Source organism: Aulostomus chinensis, chromosome 10 (assembly GCF_037954235.1).
Source record: "Aulostomus chinensis isolate RoL2024-O1b breed Wild chromosome 10, RoL_Achi_v1.0, whole genome shotgun sequence".
NCBI classification, from domain to species: Eukaryota; Metazoa; Chordata; class Actinopteri; order Syngnathiformes; family Aulostomidae; genus Aulostomus; species Aulostomus chinensis.
The window spans coordinates 5,524,067-5,542,212 of record NC_141329.1 but is presented as its reverse complement, the minus strand read 5'-3'; the positions used below and the strand labels follow the sequence as shown (position 1 = coordinate 5,542,212).

General features: G+C 41.5%; 1 protein-coding gene across 5 annotated transcripts in view; it reads right to left on the bottom strand.

The window, feature by feature from the left end:
* gria4a (glutamate receptor, ionotropic, AMPA 4a) overlaps positions 1-18,146 on the bottom strand; it is a 99,312-nt gene that overhangs the window by 22,767 nt on the left and 58,399 nt on the right. For all 5 annotated transcript variants that reach the window (XM_086215733.1, XM_086215734.1, XM_086215735.1 and 2 more), the window contains exons 11-13: positions 11,216-11,422; positions 9,154-9,369; positions 8,258-8,418 (exon numbers count right to left, since the gene is read on the bottom strand). In XM_086215733.1, the coding sequence (XP_086071859.1) occupies positions 8,258-8,418; positions 9,154-9,369; positions 11,216-11,422 (584 nt within the window). The remainder of the gene's footprint in view (positions 1-8,257; positions 8,419-9,153; positions 9,370-11,215; positions 11,423-18,146) is intronic.

Below are 18,146 nucleotides of genomic sequence, written 5' to 3'. Positions count from 1 at the left end.
GCTGGTGGTTGAGAGACAACACATCAGAGCCTCATAATTCGGGTCCTCCTCAGCATCGTCCTCAGTGACAGATGTACTCACCTCTATGCTGCTTTAACTGTCAAAGACAAAACCTTTCTGACAGGAATCCTTTGCTCAGAGGTCATTTTCAACTGTGAGAGCATCAAGAGGTAGAGAGCACCAAGACCTGAGGCTGCAAGCTTCTAAATGTTTGCTCCTCTGGAATGTCATGTGACACGTTCTCGCACAATTCCAGGTACGTCATATTAGCTCAAGAATTTATTTAGACCTACTAACATCAAATGGGGTTAGAGCTAATCGGAAGTTTGAGACTAGCAAAATCAGACACAGGTAAAACAGTTACATTCTGTAAAAGAGGTGAAAGGGAATCATGGGAATGGAGATGAAGTTACTAGTGAAGACAGACACGAGTGCCAGTGGGATTTCAACTTGCAACCTGCCTACTAATACTACTAAGGGCAGAACTCATGCAATGCAGGTTAATTTCATATCCAATAGTACTTCACATTCCTGCTTTCCAAATGCTGATTTTTGGGTCTTTTTTAAACAGGTTAACCACAAGATGTGCTTTCATTTTGGTTTAGTGGTGTCATCTCGTCCACTTCAGCAGAGGGACCCCACATTGTGATCAGCAAGCTTGGAACTTTAATCAAAGACAGAACCATCAAAATAATTCTGTCTTGCTGAGGAAAATAGATGAATATTTTTTTCCTGGCCTTAATTTGTTACCCTTGACTTGTTTGTGTGTGTGAAGGAGAGAAGGATGGGGGAGGGAAAGAAAATCAGAAAAAGGAGGTATTTACCAATGTTTGGCCTTGCAAGTGGAAGAGTATGTTTACCTCCTGAAGGTCGGTGAAGCGTGGCTCATTCAGATAAGACCACGTGTGACTTTGTGCATGCATGTGTATGAGTGTGTGTGTTTGTGTGTGTGTGTGTGTGTGTGTGTGTGTGTGTGTGAGAGAGATAATATCTTTTCCCTGCACTACCAGTGCATTTTGGTGTTTGTGGCTGAGCTGTAGCAGTGAAGTCCTTGATTTTTGATGTGACACGACTGTGTGAGTGTACACAAGTGTGTTTGATAGTGTGAGTGGGTGTGCCCCCTGTGTGTGTCTTTGTGTGTGTTGGTATGCAACAGGCGAATAATTCTACAGCCGGTCGTGTATCATCTATGATGGCCAACAGATTGCCTCCCCAATCGCCTGTGTGAAAGATTAATGGCATGCTTTTCCTTTTTCTTTTTCACACACTCATGGTGGAACACACAAACACACATTTCAGAGGTATTTGTTTTCATCCAATGCATTTGGGCTTCCTCATCTGACAGAAGACGGTTTTATGCCCTGTGAGTAAATGTGTGTGCATGTGATCTTTAATGTTTTGTTTTACATAATGGGATTTTATAAAATGATGTATTTTGTAGTTCAGTCCTCAGTTTATTTCCTCAGATTATACTCTATCCACTGACAGTGACACTTGCCATAAGTAGCTTTCTTGACCTGATTAACACAATAAGAACCTGTCACAGAAACACTTACTACCTTAGCAGGACTAACGTCATAGTCAGAGTAAGTAAGTAATAATCAAATTTACAAGTCAAACTGCTTTACGACACAAGGCGCAGCTCCCCTGAGTATTATAACCTTTGCTCTGAGCTCAATTTACTGCATAATTAAGCAAGAAAGCCTCCAAATTTCACAAATAAATTCCCGTCAAATTCCAGAGTGAGACTCGGACAAAGAACCTAACTGCTGTCTTTGCTCTGTAGCATGCAAGCAGGAAGATGAATGGAATGTTCTATCAGAGACTCCTGTAAACACTGGTATTGAAATATTATCTTTTCTATTTGCCGATTCAGAACATGCCACCTGCCCGCAAAGAATCTGAAAGCCACATCACATGGACACATCATATTTAGCGTATATACATATACAGTATTGCCACATTGTTCTGTGCACTTACTCTTGATCGTCACTGAGGTTTGTGCAGCCTTGACAACAGAGTGAAATCCTCAGTATTTTTCATTTAACATGCGTTAATAGAATCTTCACTAATAAGCTACATGGCTCATTAACAAGCCAGTGTTATGCCACTGAGTCCTTTAGCCAACTGTTGTCAATTCTGAAAGTTCATTGACAATTAACTTTTGACAAAGTTCGATTTGAACACCCATAGACCTCAAAAGACGCATTGTGATCTAGTCACCTCTTTGGACGAATACGCCTGATCAAGATAATCATGAGGAAATAAAGCCACTTGATTAAAACACACAGACACACAGACACACACACACACACACACACACACACATACATACACACACCGTATGCTTCACTGTAAGGCCTTATGTATATGCTACACTTGTTTACACCCTACTTTATTACTGCTAATTGATTGTTTGTTCACACACCAGCCTGCACTATGAACATCCTTCTGAGGGATTTATTTGTCTGGCTGTTGATTTAAAATATCATGCTGCAGAATCAGTAATTTCACCTTTAACACACCAAACAGGACATTTATTGAGTGACTGTGACAGACGTGTTAACAAAGGTCGAATCTACCCCCACGTGGCAAACCGACACATGGATGTTTGAATGAATGTTTCATGATAAAGAACAGAATGACAATGAGTGATTCATATGGACAGGAAGACAGCTAAACCTGTTTTCTTTCTTGTCTTAATCTTTCTTATGTGGCACGCAGGTGTGAAATAAAATTAATCAACAGATTGAAATCGGCTGCAGACCAGAGGGAGGCAGAGGTAATGGTACGATGGCAACACATGAAAGAAAAACAGATGAACAGATTAAAGATTATGAGCTGCAGACAGATAATGACAAGCATAATAAAAGAGAATAATGGCAGGGATCACAGATGTGAAGCAGGAAAAGATACCAGACAGCCAGGGAGAAGACGAGTGAACAGATTATTCAGGAGATTCAAAAAAAAAAAAAACAACTATTAAAGTTGAATTTCATAGACATATTGAGTGCAAGTGAATCCTGATCCATGACCTTGAGGTTGATCATTTGCCGGTTAGTCTCAGTGCAACATTGTAGTTTTTTTGTCGTTGGGTCTGTTGTTACCATTACCTATTCAACACACCCAGGGCTATTTATTCAATACATAACACACACTCATAGCCACATGTGGAGAGGTGCACACTTACCCTCACCCAGTGGACTCACACCCACACAAGAGAGCTGTAATTTCAGAGGTGCATTGACAGAGACAGATCCAATCCCTCTGAGATGTTTTCCTGGTGATCAGTTTACCTCTCTCCCCCCTCCTCAGTGTACATTCTGTCACTTCTCTGCCATTTATTCATGTCCAATTTAAAAAAAAAAAGTCATATCCCATAACCTAACTGTCCATCATTTTTTTCCTCACCCTGTATACAGTGAGCATGCCGATTACTAACATCGGAAGCCCAAAACGCCTGGGCTGATGGATGACAGGACGGTGGTGCAAATGCCATCTCAAGGTCACTGTGACGAGGCAGGAGTGTCTCCTGCCAGCCATTTCCTTCTGCGTGATCAGAAAGGTGAGGGAATTTCAAGTGGTTTTGTCTCTGTCTCTGAGCTTGATCTCATGAGCATTCAGACATACCACCACACACATGTTCCTTGTCATTTCCAGCCATGGAAATGTCAGTAAAACTGATTAAGGAAGTCAATGATTAGACTGCAAAGCAGCAGGAACAGCTCTGAAATGGGGCTCCAGAGAGGGGGAGATGGGGCGAGAGACAAACGAGAAGGGAAAATAGATTATATAGGCATATGAAATGAAACAGAAAGTCAAAGGGAAAGATCAAGTGAAAGCCAAAGTAGAAGGATAGATAGATATGAATATTAGATAGATAAACAGATAGGTGGAAGATATGGAGTGAGCGTAAGAGAGATGAATAGGGGTGTGTGTGTTATACGGAGTCTCTCAGACTGCAGAGATGACTGCAGCAGGGAGAGAGGGACCCTCACAGCATACCAATGGACCCTCTATGGCAGCTCAATCCACAACTTACACCCTTTCTCACACACTCAGTGTAGTGTCTAATACATTGATCAGATGATAGACAGATGCTCTTGAAGGTTATATGACAAAGGAGTTTTATACTTTACAATGATAAACACACAACAAACAGCCGAGCAAGCAGAAGGTAAAGCATACATGTAGTCGAAAATAGCCACAAAACAATAGAAGCCTCAGCATTCAACCAGTCTGAAAAGAAACGCGCTTCCTGTAGAGGCTGTCTCCTTCTCTTTATTCCAGCTCCACAGTAAATGTCAACCTCAATACGCTGATCCCTGCTGACTTGCCAGATACCATACAAGGAGCAGGGTGGGGAAGAGAGAGGATAAAACCAAGAACAAGCATGAGCTTCCCATATTCATGGCAGGTGTTTGGAAACCAGAAAAAATGAATTATATGAGGAAAAAAATACTGCGCTCTCTCTCACCCTCTATCTGTCTCTCTCACCCTGTGTGTCTCTCTCTATCTCCGACAGGTATGAGTTGTGGCCTGTCTATCAACTAGACAGCAGATGCAGGATGATGTGCAAAGCAGAGTAGTAGAATGGCCTAATGAGAGGATGCATTATTTAGAGATTTAGAAACATTTCAATTGCACCAGGAAATGGAGACCATAAGAGCATCTAATGAGATGGAAGTGTGGATAGAATAGAAAGTCATTTCTGCCGACACCAGCTTATCAGAGGGTTGCTGCTTTAAAATGATACTCAAAAGCAATCATTAATTGGCTTTCGCTGCATTCAAATATAGAAACACACACCTTGTAGTGTTTGAGTTGAGTTGTATATTTGATGTGCATTAACTGGGCAAAACATGTGAACTGAAGCCAAAACATGTGAACGAAGCCTGTTTCTGTTATACTGCAGACTATAACTATAACAGACTAGCACACGCAACGATGCAAGCGTATGCTTAAGGAAGACTCGCCACGTGTTTTCACCTCTGTCAAGCTGGTGGTATGCACTACATCGGGTGAGATCCGTAGGGTTGGTGTGATGCCTGTGTCGTGGACACAGTTGCTAATCACAAAGGGAACGTGTGTGTAGCTAATATGAGAACGAGGCTTAGCATCTCACTGTAGCGCCTTTTGTCTGTCAACATTATGGCACTTTTCAGCATCGTTGTACATAGCTGTGAACACGGTTTGCGGAAACTAAAACCCATCCCTGTACTCCGGTCGCTCCCTCCTCATCAGACCTGCCTCCTGGTGAGCATCTGTTCTGGACTGTAAGCTACATCAACATGTTTCGGTCCCTGCAAATATCTGAGAACTCTCACTGAGAAACGGAGCAACACAAATGTATGTTTTCTTGCATCTTATTGCTCTCATGTAACTGCATTATTTGATTAGAATTTTTTATTCATAAGTATATATATTCCCAGTGGTTGCTATGTGTTTTTGTCAAGAGACGGAATCTTGTCTGAAAAAGGAGAACACAGCCCAGTGAATGCATAAATGAAAGAGAATAAGTAAAAGTAGAAAAGAGACAGGTTTCCGAGTGTAAGAATATAATCTGGGATTTATGAGGGTAGTAATCCTGGCCTTTATAGGAGTTGTGCTGTGTATTGGTAGTGACAGGACCAGGTGATTCATGATGAACGCTGACTTCATGTTAAACATCACATTATCGCTGTGACAGCTGTAGCACTCACCCACCCATACACATGCGCGGGCACACACACACACACACACAATGGCTATGAGTGAGGGAGAGCTGTAAGGGCTGTGGTGTGGGTTTTATATAATTGTGAAAATACACACAGTTTTTTCTGAATGGTGAGTGTGTGTGTGTGTGTGTGTGTGTGTGTGTGTGTGTGTGTGTGTGTGTGTGTGTGTGCATGTGTGTTTATGTGCTTAAGCTACAGCTGTTTTCCAATTTTTGTGTTGTTGTAAGAACTGGCCTGTCAGTCACACCAAAGGAGGAGTGGGTGGTGACAGGTATAGGGAGCTGGGAGGAGAGGAAAGACAGAGAGAGAGAGAGCGAGACAGAGAGAGAGAGAGAGAGAAGAGAAACGAAGTGAATTTGGATAGGTTTCTTGTTCTTTCCCAAAATGTAATGCCTACATGATTTCAGTGTTCCATATGGCTCTACAACTCGGTTTGGAAGCAAAGGAAAAGTCCTTGTGATGGCAAAAGATTTTTAAAGTCTGACTGTTCAGGAATAGTTTCAGTCTCTGTATAAATTCATGTTAAAACAGGATGTTGCCCTTGGGGATTACAAACACAGCAGCCTTTTCATTCCATTCGATTTGGAGGCTTCTGTCTCTGTGTATGTTTCTCAGTCATGCCCAAACAAACCAACAAAAAGCTAGGAAAGACATTTTTGTCATGGATACTTGTAAGACCTCCAATTCTAACGTCTGAGGTTGATATTTTAAAAATTAAAATGTTTCCTCTCAAATGGGAAGAACACCAGTGTACCTTGAAGGGCATCTTCGTTATTTATTACCAGGCAACTCTGGGTTTCCCTGTTCGACTGAATAGAACACAGTTCATATTACAGCTGGTGTAAAGGTCACGAGGAATTCAGTATGTCTTCGGGTAATCAGCGATGTATTTTCGCTGGAAATCTTTTGATATTTATGAGAAAGCGGGAAGGGAAATGTAGGGGAGCTCTGATCTTTGCAGCTTTCCTCATTAAATCAATAAAATTCCAGCGCTGACCGGGTTACCGACATCTCCAACAACATTTGCACACACAAACCTGTTGAAGTTAAGAAACAAATAATGGCATAAATGCCAAATAAAATCAGAAATTGATTACATTCACAACCCTGCAGTGGAGTGCACCTTTGTCTCCTTCATGTACTTCCTACCAGACACACACATCTTGCTCAACCGCTCACACTTTTGACTTCTTACTCATCTATCACCCTTGCTATCATTCGTTGTGGTGTGAAGCTCTCCCTGCTGCACCCACTCTCCTCAGATTTGCTCCCAAAGGTCTTGAGGACGATGGACATGAATATTTCAATAAACTGCATTCTCAGGTTATCAATAATAAAATGCCATATTTTTATAAATACTCTAAAAATACAGCAGGACTCTGCCTCTTCGGTTTCATTAAAAATTCATGCACACCTAGAAAACTGTTAGATCTCCCACCATAGCACACCAGTGTGGACATGACCGATGGCCTGTGTGCAGGTGGATTTTTTTATTAAACTTCTGTGATTTTTTGTGGTTGTGTGTGCGCTCTAACATCTCATGCACACAAAAACACAAACACACACACACACACACTTTTATGAACACATGGAGTATAGAAAACCTCTTATGCCTGGATTCTTCCTGCTGTGAATTGCAGCTCTGTTCATACTTGCAGCTTTTCAGAAATTTAGCATTTTTCTCTCCCTGATTTTTTGGAATTTATAGTTTGGGCAATTTTTTCCAGGTACATTTTTGTGCTTCTCATACGCATAAGTGCTAAAAAGTTTTTCTTTTTCTTTTTCTTGGTTCTGTTCATTGCTATTAATCAGACCCTGCTCGGCAGAAAATATAGTTGCGGTAAATACCATTATTAGCATGGTGTCAGTTTTTATAATAACTGAGCTCTGTTCATCGAGAGTGATGCAGCCTCCATCCCAAACAGACTGGGTGTGCTCTTTCAGAGAGGTGCATCTGGGATGCTTCTGAAACAGGCTGCAGGTGAAATAAAAATAATTGTCTAGCGTGGCCCCAATCAACTCCAGCAGCCTCATTTGCAGCCAGAATGCGATACTGTTGTCCACAGTGGAATCAGAGGATTAGACTCTCTGACACTCGCTAATGTAACAGCAAAAACATCAGAGCCATCCACTAAACATTTGAAGGTTCCATTTGCACATGCAAACCATAACATTTTGATTCCACACAGAAAAACAAAATGTTTAGGTTGTGTTAATCCAGAGCATTCACAAACACCAACGACTCATCAGCTCCACCTTCATGTGTGCTTAATGTGACCATAAATGACAGCCAAGCACAGCAGCAGGACGAGCAACAATGCTAATTGATGTTATTTATTTAATTTCATATGTTCATTTCAGCTCAGTGTGAAGGTTTCTGCTGGAGGTGTTCTCTTCTAGCGGTACAAAAACAAAATGTAGACTTGAACTGTTGCAACCCTAACAGGCACACAGACACACAGACATACAGACACACACACACACACATACACGCACACAGACACACACACTGCCCCTCTCATTCCATTTCCCTCCCTCACCGTGGCGAGATGTCACAGCCCTGTTGCATGAAGGCTCCCAGAGAAAACCAAAGAGAGTTGAAGATGCCAAACTCATTTGGAGGCTGGTCAGTGGGGCCCTGCTCCGTAGTGCCCTCCTCTGGCTCCTCAGCGTGCCACTCATATGGACTGAAGCGGCTCACCTGATAAAGAAAAATATCTGTTTCATAAAGGTTTTCCACCTGATGTAAAGAAAATATCCCCTGAATTTGAAAACAATGATGCCATGGGAGATGCTTCTACACAACTCTATCTAATCTCATTTCAAAAAATATCTCCCATATTTGAATAACTTGCACATCGTTGTCTGTGGCAATATTTTGGTCCATATTTGATAAGTCTGAGTAGTTCAGGATTTCACAGAACTTTCCACAACAATGTGAAAGACATTTAGACACAAAAGGTCTGGAAAATACAGCTAAACGCTGCAGTTATCAACATCATGAATAAAGGCGGATTTGGAATACGACTTGAAGGAACAAACTTTGGGAAATGTGCTCGCTCCAATGCCCCACCGCTAGGGTTCACAGCAGAGAAGCTAACTCGTCAGCTACTTGCTTGGGTTCTGGGCTCCGTGATACAAACAGACATGAGAAAGTCATGTCTCAAACACCTGTATTGTAACCTGGGATGCATCAAAGCACCTGATCGCTTCAGGTTATAAATCACTCAAAGACAACATGTTGCAGCAGTTATTAAAATCTGACACCTGAACCACTGATCAGCAGGAATGTGTGAGATGTGATGGCAGGCAGAACTCAGCTCCGTCAGAGATATTATCAGATAATGATACAAATAAAAGGTCTATTTTGTCATTCACTTCCATCTGTTACACACCAGCAGCCCAAATGAAGCACCAATTCTAGAGGTTAACTCACCAAAAACAACACAACGCTGACTCCAATGTAAGCAAACACAATACACATCCAGATCTCATAGGCCAACGGGTCCAGGAAGGAGAAAACACCCGGTTTAGACTTCTGGGGTTTCTTGATCATGATGGAGATTCCCAGAGACATGAAAGGTTTAGAGAAATCGATCACCTCCTCTCTCACCAGAGTGATAGTAAGCGGGGCCACGGCAATTTCGGCTTTCTGCAAATAAAATGATTTTGAGGAGAAAATAATGAGTAACATTCAGTTTATTCTTAGAGTAGTGCGGTTGATCGATCTGATTTTAATCATTTCCTGAAAACAAAAAATAAAGTCAGAATGGAAAAACACAGGAAAGAAGGGCAATTGAAGTGGCAAGTAGACAAACAAAGTGAGTGGAAGGTGAATTATAAAACCAGGAAAAAAGACAAAGAAAGAATGAAAGAAGGGAAGAGAAGGCAACAGGTGCTGCTTTGGAGAAAGAAAGGCTGAGACAGACTAAAGAGAGAGACAGAAAACTAGGAGGATGACAGAGAGGGAATTCATGCGTAGGCATGTGAGCAACACAACCAGAATATAAAGAAGCCATCAAGCTCTCACAAACATTTGCATGCATGCACACACCTACCCACATACACACATGCACCCCCCCCCCCACACACACACACACACACATCTGTGGGTCAAAAACATTATTCATTCAGCACAATGGATACCTTTTTCTGAATAGCTGCATGTGTCTAAACACTGTCGCAGTCTCGACTGACAAACAGGCAACAATAACAGCATATTGAATAACAAGTTGTACACAAGGTGAAAATGTTACACTGCAAAAAAAGGATGAACAGCAAAAGACTACCATGGATGACAGACGCTATAGAGAAGGGAAAGACAGGAATGTCAAGACTTTCCACATAGAGGGAGAAATTAAATACATTAGGAGGTGGGTGACACAAGAATACAGAAAGAAGAAGACGGACAAAAACAAGAGAAAGTTGCAAATATAAACAGGGAGTGGAAGATATGAAAGCAATGGAGAAGTGAATTAAAATGAGTTTTGTTTGTGCAGCGAGATTTGTCAACTTTGACTGTTTGGAACAAATCAAACCTGAATAGTCAATGTAGCAGTTCTGCTATGTCACCTTCCACAACGGATTCAGGAGGCTAATTAATTCCGTTACTATTCTGCAGCAATGTCTCCGCTTTCACTCTTCCCTTAAGTGGTGACTGACATTGTCGTATGCGTTGAAAAGCCGGCAATGTGAAATCTCAGACCGTGCAATGTGTCAATGGCGTAATTAGACAGCCTGACTATTTCTCAGGGAGGAAGCGAACCCTTCTGGACCCCACATCCCTGCAGGAAATCGAGTTTCAGATAAATTTGTGTACTGCACGAGTTATTTTGAGCATTTCTCAGCTACTGTGAGAGGTCACAATCGCCAGGCTGTTCTCGTTCATTCTGTTCTGGCATTAGCAAAAGGACGTATACTGTATGTAACTCCTGTAATTAGGAGCCAGGAGCAGGATATGTGTTGCAGTTTTTATTTCGTTATTTGTAATTGATTTATTTTTGCGGGTAGATCTAGTCAGAACTTAACAACATTTTCATAACTATCTTACTCTGTTGAGAAAAAATAAGGAATGTCAAGCATTTTGTTCTCAGATGTTCTTACTGCAGCACTTATTATTGGTGTTCCTGGAAATTTGTAAGCTTGGAAAATTGGTTACAATTTTTAGTATGAGGGCAGTGGCCGTGCTGCAGCAATCATTTTGGATTTCTGCAACATGACAGTTTATTTTGTGCAGTTAATTGATGGAAATCCCAGAGTAAGTTCATCTAACAAAGTAAAGTGCTCATCATACTTTGTGGACAAACTGCATCTTATCATATTTTGTAATGATAAATAGAAGATTATTGTACCTACAACAAATTTGATCGCTTAATCAGTTGATGATATTGGATTTAAAGCAATTTGCTCCGCAGCCTCATCTGGTAGGTTAATAATATTCTTCACTACGTTAATGATGAAATGAATCAGCAATGAAAATGGAAACCATCCGTCCTTACCCCATAAACAAGCTCTCCCACCATCCCATTCCATATCTTTGTCTCTGGATCTCGAGCTCCATATTTCCCATCCGGTACAATGGAGATCTTGTATTTGATGCCGATGTGTTTGGCGATCTCGGAGGCCAAATCCACACAGTACCCCTCATACTGATCATTGCCTTCGTATAACTCCCAGTTCTTCTTCAGCATCACGTAGGGACCCTCCTACAAAACCAGCAGAAAGGGAAAAAGACACATCTGTTTGGAGGAATGTGACAGCGGCGGTGATTGAATACAGGTTAGCAAAATCAACTGCTGTACTGAAAACACACACAGAAATGAAAATGGCATTTATTCTTTAACCTATATTGTTTGGTTTCATATTCAGAGGGACAAATTTTCAAATTCGGAATGACAGAATTGAATTCTAATTAACCAATGAACATAGAGGACAATGACAGCAATAATTGTCTCACAGATGAATACTCTTAAAGATGGTAGAATAAAATAGCTTTTTTTTTTTTTAAAGGTCCATATCAAGAAAACAGATGTTTGATATCTTTGGTTTGCGACTTCCTTGTTTTACACTTTCAGCTGCTCCACAGGGACCTACTCCTGACTCGACACTAATGTTGAGGGGGAGGATATGTACAAGAGAGTGTAAAAATACAGGAAGGAAGATGAACACGGTTGCTGTTGGTAATGAGCTGTAAGAGGTGAACTGCTGTACACACAGACAGGATGAAAGCAGAGATGGAAAGTGGCTTTTACGCAATGGGACTAACACACCCACGAACACACACACAGTTCATATGATCCTGTCAAAGATGTGCACACACCTTATCAAGGCTCACGTATCCAAACACACACACACACGCACACACACACACACACACACACACACACACACACACACACGTTTGAGTGACAGTGCACCCATCAGGAGCAGTGAGTTATTCTGCCTGAGGCTGCTCACCCTATAATCCAACTCAACAAAGCCTATTAAAATGCGATTGAACCCCTTTTAATCAAAGACTAATCTCATCTAATTAATCAAACAGGCTTTTATAATATCCGACACTCCCAAACTATGAAACCGTTTATGAAGATAATAAAAGACAACAAAAAAAATACCATTTTGAATTGTTCATTCAGGAAATTGGTTCATACCAACAGTCAAAAATGGGTCACACAAGCAATAAAATCCGGGCAAGAAAGATTTGTAAGGAACTGACAGAACAATCTACAATCCAGGATATTAAAATACATTGAAAGTTCAGAAGCAGGCAGGCATTATACAATAAATCGTACTATGGAAACAACGATCAAATAATAAAACTCAACACTGAACTAAATCTAAATGTCTTAAAGTAGATTTCTCTAAACCAGAGTGAGGACTTCATCAGCTTGAGCAACTCACAGTGTTACGCAACAATGTCAGTATTCTTTTACATGTGCATATTCCTTTGAGCATCAGCAGACAGCATCAAATGTAAATTATACAGTGGCAATAATGTGAAAGATATGAAAGATTGAGAAACAAATATACATTTTGAAGAAAAAATACACATCATAGTTCTTAATTCAATAATTCACTCATCAGTTCTGTTTGTTCAGACAAAATATATTTAAATCCAACCAACATGGTGAGTTGGATTTTTTTTTTTTAATTTTATTTATGTAGAACATTTCTCGACATTTTTTTCACCTTTCTCACCATCAACATTATCATCAAATGATAATGAGATTTGCCCCATTGTGCTCAGTGTCAGAACATATAAACACGTTTCTCCTGAAATGACATTATCAGAGACATTAGCGGGTCCGCGGGGCGCTCATTCCCCTGACAACATGAAGCATAATGTTGCTGAACAGCAAAACATACTCTGATAAATCAGTGCAGCCATTCAAACTGTTCAGTTGTGAGGAAAATCTCAAGAAGAAAACAAACGAGAGCTTAAGTGCTTTTTTTTTAAGAGGTAAAAGGAAGAGTGATTTAGAGATGCAGATCAAATTTCTATGGTTTGCAATCATCATGTAATGTAACCAAATACATATTTTGAATTTGCCAACATCCAAACTTACAGCATATTAATGGCTGCTCTGGCTCATGATTGCAGACACATGGACAAATGGTACTGACAGGAACAAGATATTAGTCTTGTGTGGATGAGGGATTATTCTACTGTAGGTGTCATTGATCAGTTTTCAGGTGAATGACACCAAGATGACAACTGTATTTTGTGTAAGCTCATTTGGAAACTGCAATTTGAACTGTCTCATCAGGAGCTTAAAAAAGAAAGGCCAAAATGCTACTTTACCTCACTTTTCCATTTGAATCATGAACCCTGAAGGAGGTCTTACTTTGTGTTAAGAAGCAGAATGTGATCATCTCTTATGCCTCCTCCGTCCAATCACACTCTGGTCTACGGTATTAGATGGTGAAGTATTTCAAATAAGAGCAGTCTACTTTGTAGAGTCAATTTCGTATTACGCAAGCAACTATATACACAAACACACACAGAGAACACACTCTTGCCAGCAGGAACTCTGCGAACAGTGGCGCTGTTTCACTTCAAAGTCTCCTTAAGGTTTGTTATCAGTTTGCCTCAGACGCCTTTGTCTCGGTGTGAAGGTAGGAGCGCCTGTGCTGAGTGTTTATGTGTGTGCACTGCATGTTAGTGCATGTATTTAGCGCTGGGGGACAGTGTCATGCTTGTTTGTTGCCTATTGCGGCATCACAAGTCATAGCAGGACATGGAAAGAAAGGGAATGTGAAAAATGGATGAAAAATGGGCGTAAATTGGAGCAAAGATCAGCAGGTTGAATGGAAAAGAAAGAGGTCTCGAGCAAGTGCAATAGTGATGTGGGGCTGCATACAGACGAAAGATGAAGGGCCAGATCAGAATGCAAACGGAGATATCTATGGGGAGGATGAGGATAAATAGAGAGGGAAAGTATGGAAGTGTGAAGGAGAGATAAAGAAAGAGTATAAGGAGAGATAGAAGGAGCAAGAGGGGATGGGCTGAAAAAGCAGACATGAAACAGGAAAATTGCTGGGCGAAAAAGGGAGAATGGCTTTGTAGAAGCAAATGGTTTGGGCTGATAAGACATGAAGTGCTTCACATTGGAGCCAAAAAAGGCAGTCAAGACTTGCCATGTAAGCCAGTTAGCCAGCCAGTAAAAAAAGGCAGGCACCCAGTTGGACAGTCCCTGGACTGTCCAGTCATTCATTCAGTCGGCAAACCAAACATCAGTTCAGCATTTCAGATGCCAGATTGTCATGGAAGGAGTTAGCTAACTGCTGAGACATTTAATCAGCCTGCGAGCGCTCCATTCAGCTGGCCACAGAGGCAAGGCAGGCGGTCAGTTAGACACAATCAGTCCATTCATTCATTCATTACTGCAATTACCGTACATCATCTAGCCAATGACATATTTGGCCGGTGAGTCAGCATGGCTTTCTCGAGGCTACCAAAAAAAAAAAAAAAAAGAGTAGAGCAGTTGAGTCAGTCTTTCAACCAGCTGAGAATCACTCCACTCACGAACCCAAGTCATCGGTTTGTTGCGGGACAGCAGCGTTACAGGTCTAAGAGTTAGGCGTAGGCAACTGGACTTTTTGGTGAAGACGATGTTTCACCTCTTCGATCCTCACTTCCTCCAGTGACCATGTCAAAGTGTCCTTGAGCAAGAAACTGAGCCCTTAATTGCTCCTCCCTGACGCCAAGGTGTACCCCGCCTCTCACCAAATTTTGGCTGGGATAGCCAATAGCATCACTTGGGGGCTTGGCCAGAGTGTCCTTGGGACCCTTCTCAGCCTGTGAATCATCTGAATCACGAAGGACCTGGTAAGTGGCTCGTCAGGAGTCACTCATCAGGCACCTTGGATAAGAGATGAAACATCTGGATTTGTTCACCTTCCTTCAGAATTGAAGAAGCCTATTGGATCAGAGGTGAAACATCTTCTACACCAAAAAGAATTCCAGTTGCCTACGCCTAACTCATCCATCCATGACCTGGATGACTGACAATCTTCACCGACAACAGCGTTGCGTTTTTTTTTCAGCAAGCCAGACCCTTACAAGTCAGTCAGCTGCTCCAGTACAGCAACACCAGGAGACAAACTGGTAGACCAAAATCATTCTTTGTGGTAAATCCAACAAATAATCAACTGTCAGTCAAAAACTGCTTAGCTGATTAGTATGTGAGCTAATGGGCACTTGTGGTTAGCTACATTACCCTCAGTTACAATGTCAGTCAATGTTTTCAAAACTTTGTGTCAAATTATTTTAATTTTCACATTTGGATCACAAACTGTAAATGCTGGCTTCACTGCATTTTCCCCGGAGGGTTTTGAGACTGTAGGAGGAGGAGGGACATGCCATCAGGCTGTTTCAGATGATATCTAGCGCTGCGGCAGTTGTGCTGCGGTGGGGGGTTGTCACTGAGTTGTTCTTGTTTGTGACGTGTCTGTAAGCTTCCGTACCCAGAGACCCACACATTGGTAGCAATACAACGCCATGCATTTGCATGCTGATTTACATCTTTGTACCCCCTCAGGGCAGGGTTGCACAGCATCTCCTCTATGTTCTCTGTTGCTTGGGAAACAGCAGAATGCTACAATGTTGCACGGTAATGGTAACTACTTCCCGTGGGCGTCTGCCGGTCTGCCGGCCTGATGTCAGGTTGTGTTTCTCCGAAAGCTGACTCTGGTCCAACTCTTCTGTTTTGAGGCACCAGCTCCTGCAGCTAAAATGCACTAACCACATCACAATGAATGAGAGAACCTATGTTTATGCCACAGGGCTGGATTTAGTCTGAATTTAGCATTAATAACCAATCCTCATCAGTGTACCTTTGCTGCCTCTGTTTGTGCAAATGGCAAATTATCTACATGGTAGCTGGTCTGTGTGTGAATGGGTACACTAGAGTTTGTCTGCTGGGTACTAATAATGCTGGTGTTGGTGTCACATTAGTGCTCGGTGTGTACGTAAGATCTGCCACAAAGGCTTGTGCTTGTGTACTGTATACCTCCTCCCTTTTGTGTGTGTGTGTTTTTTTTTAAACAAACAGTTAAAGGGCTTTTTTAAAAATAGATAAACAAAAGTACTTGGGATTCTGGGGTCCTTGAAGATGGAAATAATCTGGATTTTAAGAATCCCCAGCAGAGCTCCTGTCAATCTGTGGCTTTTCCCATATGATAAGGACAGAGAAACAATAAGCAAGACATCGCAGTGTCGTGCATGAAGCCACATCTAGGCAATAATAACTTTTTTAAAGAAAATACACATCAAGATAACGTGAGTCATGACAAATCATAAGCAAAAGACATCTATGTACAGAGCTTTAGAGACATTCAGTCTATCAGTCTTTTTGTCCTCAGTCTTTCCCAAAGGCCAGTGACCCAGGTGACTCTGTTTCAGTCTGTCGCTCTGTCTGCAGACCCGGCATCAGTGTTGCAGCAGAGGTTTCTTCTTCATCAGAGGCTGCAAAGAGGAGGAGGTGGCTGAGCTAACGTTAGCCAAGGTCTGCTGAGGTCACCATCCACAGAGAAATATGTAGGGGACATGAAGGTAAACACAAAAAGGTTGTTGAAGATGAAGAGATGAGAGGAATCAAAGAGGAACATCAGGACAGATAAAGTCAGGGGAGAGAAAGAGGACAGACATGGTTGGGGAGAAAATGGGAAGGAAAAATCATCGAAAAGACATATACAGTAACGCCAAACATCTTTTACAACCACAAACAATGATGCAGTTAGGAGTAGAAACAGCAGACACACAGATTCTAACAATAATGGTACATTTTATATATATATATATATATATATATATATATATATATATATATATATAAAAGAATCACAACTTCTCCTTTTATATCGTTGATCATCTGTTTGCATTTGCTTGTGTTGCAGTACCCACCACAACACACACTGAACTGGGCTTCTCCAGCTGATGTGTGCATGTGTGGAGGCGTGGCAGTCACTCGGGACATTTAGTCCAGCGGAATTCGTTTTTCTCAACTCCTGCAGCATGCTGGATCCCTCCATGCCTGACTGGTTACAACCATGTTTGACCACAGGAGGCACTAGTGGCCTCCACTGTATCATCTGCTTTACCATGTTGAGGTGTTTGACATGACACTAAGTGTGACTTGAAATGAAATACTGAATGCTGACATGCCCAAGCATCTGGGCCTTGTTGTATTTCTGGGTAGAAATTAGCCCTTTGATTTGCTTTCACTTGCATCATTTTGCATGCTCAATTGAATTAGCCTAATTGCATTTACAGGAAAGGGATGGCTACCACAAAGAGGCTGCAGATGGGTGAAGTGAAATCAGATGTAAGCAGAGAATGTTCACAAATACACCGATCAGCCTTCCTTTACCCTTGTTTGTCGAATAAATAGAAATAATTAAGCTGACTGCAGGCTGGTGCTATGTGAAAGCCATTAGAATGAACCGAGCTGAGGTCACTTCTAAATGCTGATCTGAGGTCAGTTTTGGATATGCCCACTAATGAGACATTAGAGTGTAATTGTGCCACTCCATTGCGGTCTGAGTGCTCACTTCAATTTGTAGAGCTCAAGGCCGGATTTTTCTTAACAAAAACTCCTTTTGTACTTCATCACCAGGCATTCAGACACAAATGAGACTTTTTATGTCTCTGGCAGAATAAACACAAGCATCCAGCTAAGACTTCAGCTGTAGCTTACATGTGAAAAAGACATTTCTGCAGCACACCTCATCACCTCTGGCTAATCTCTGTCAGACGCTCCTTCTGTTTGCGACTGCTATCACATTTTGTATCTTATTGCATCTATTGAATGGACAGTACATCATGTTATTGCACCTCCACACCAGACTGATGGTAGCTGGAAAATCAGGTGTGAGAAAGTTAAATTTGACTGTAAAAAAAATAACTGATTATCAGAGTGAAGGGACGAC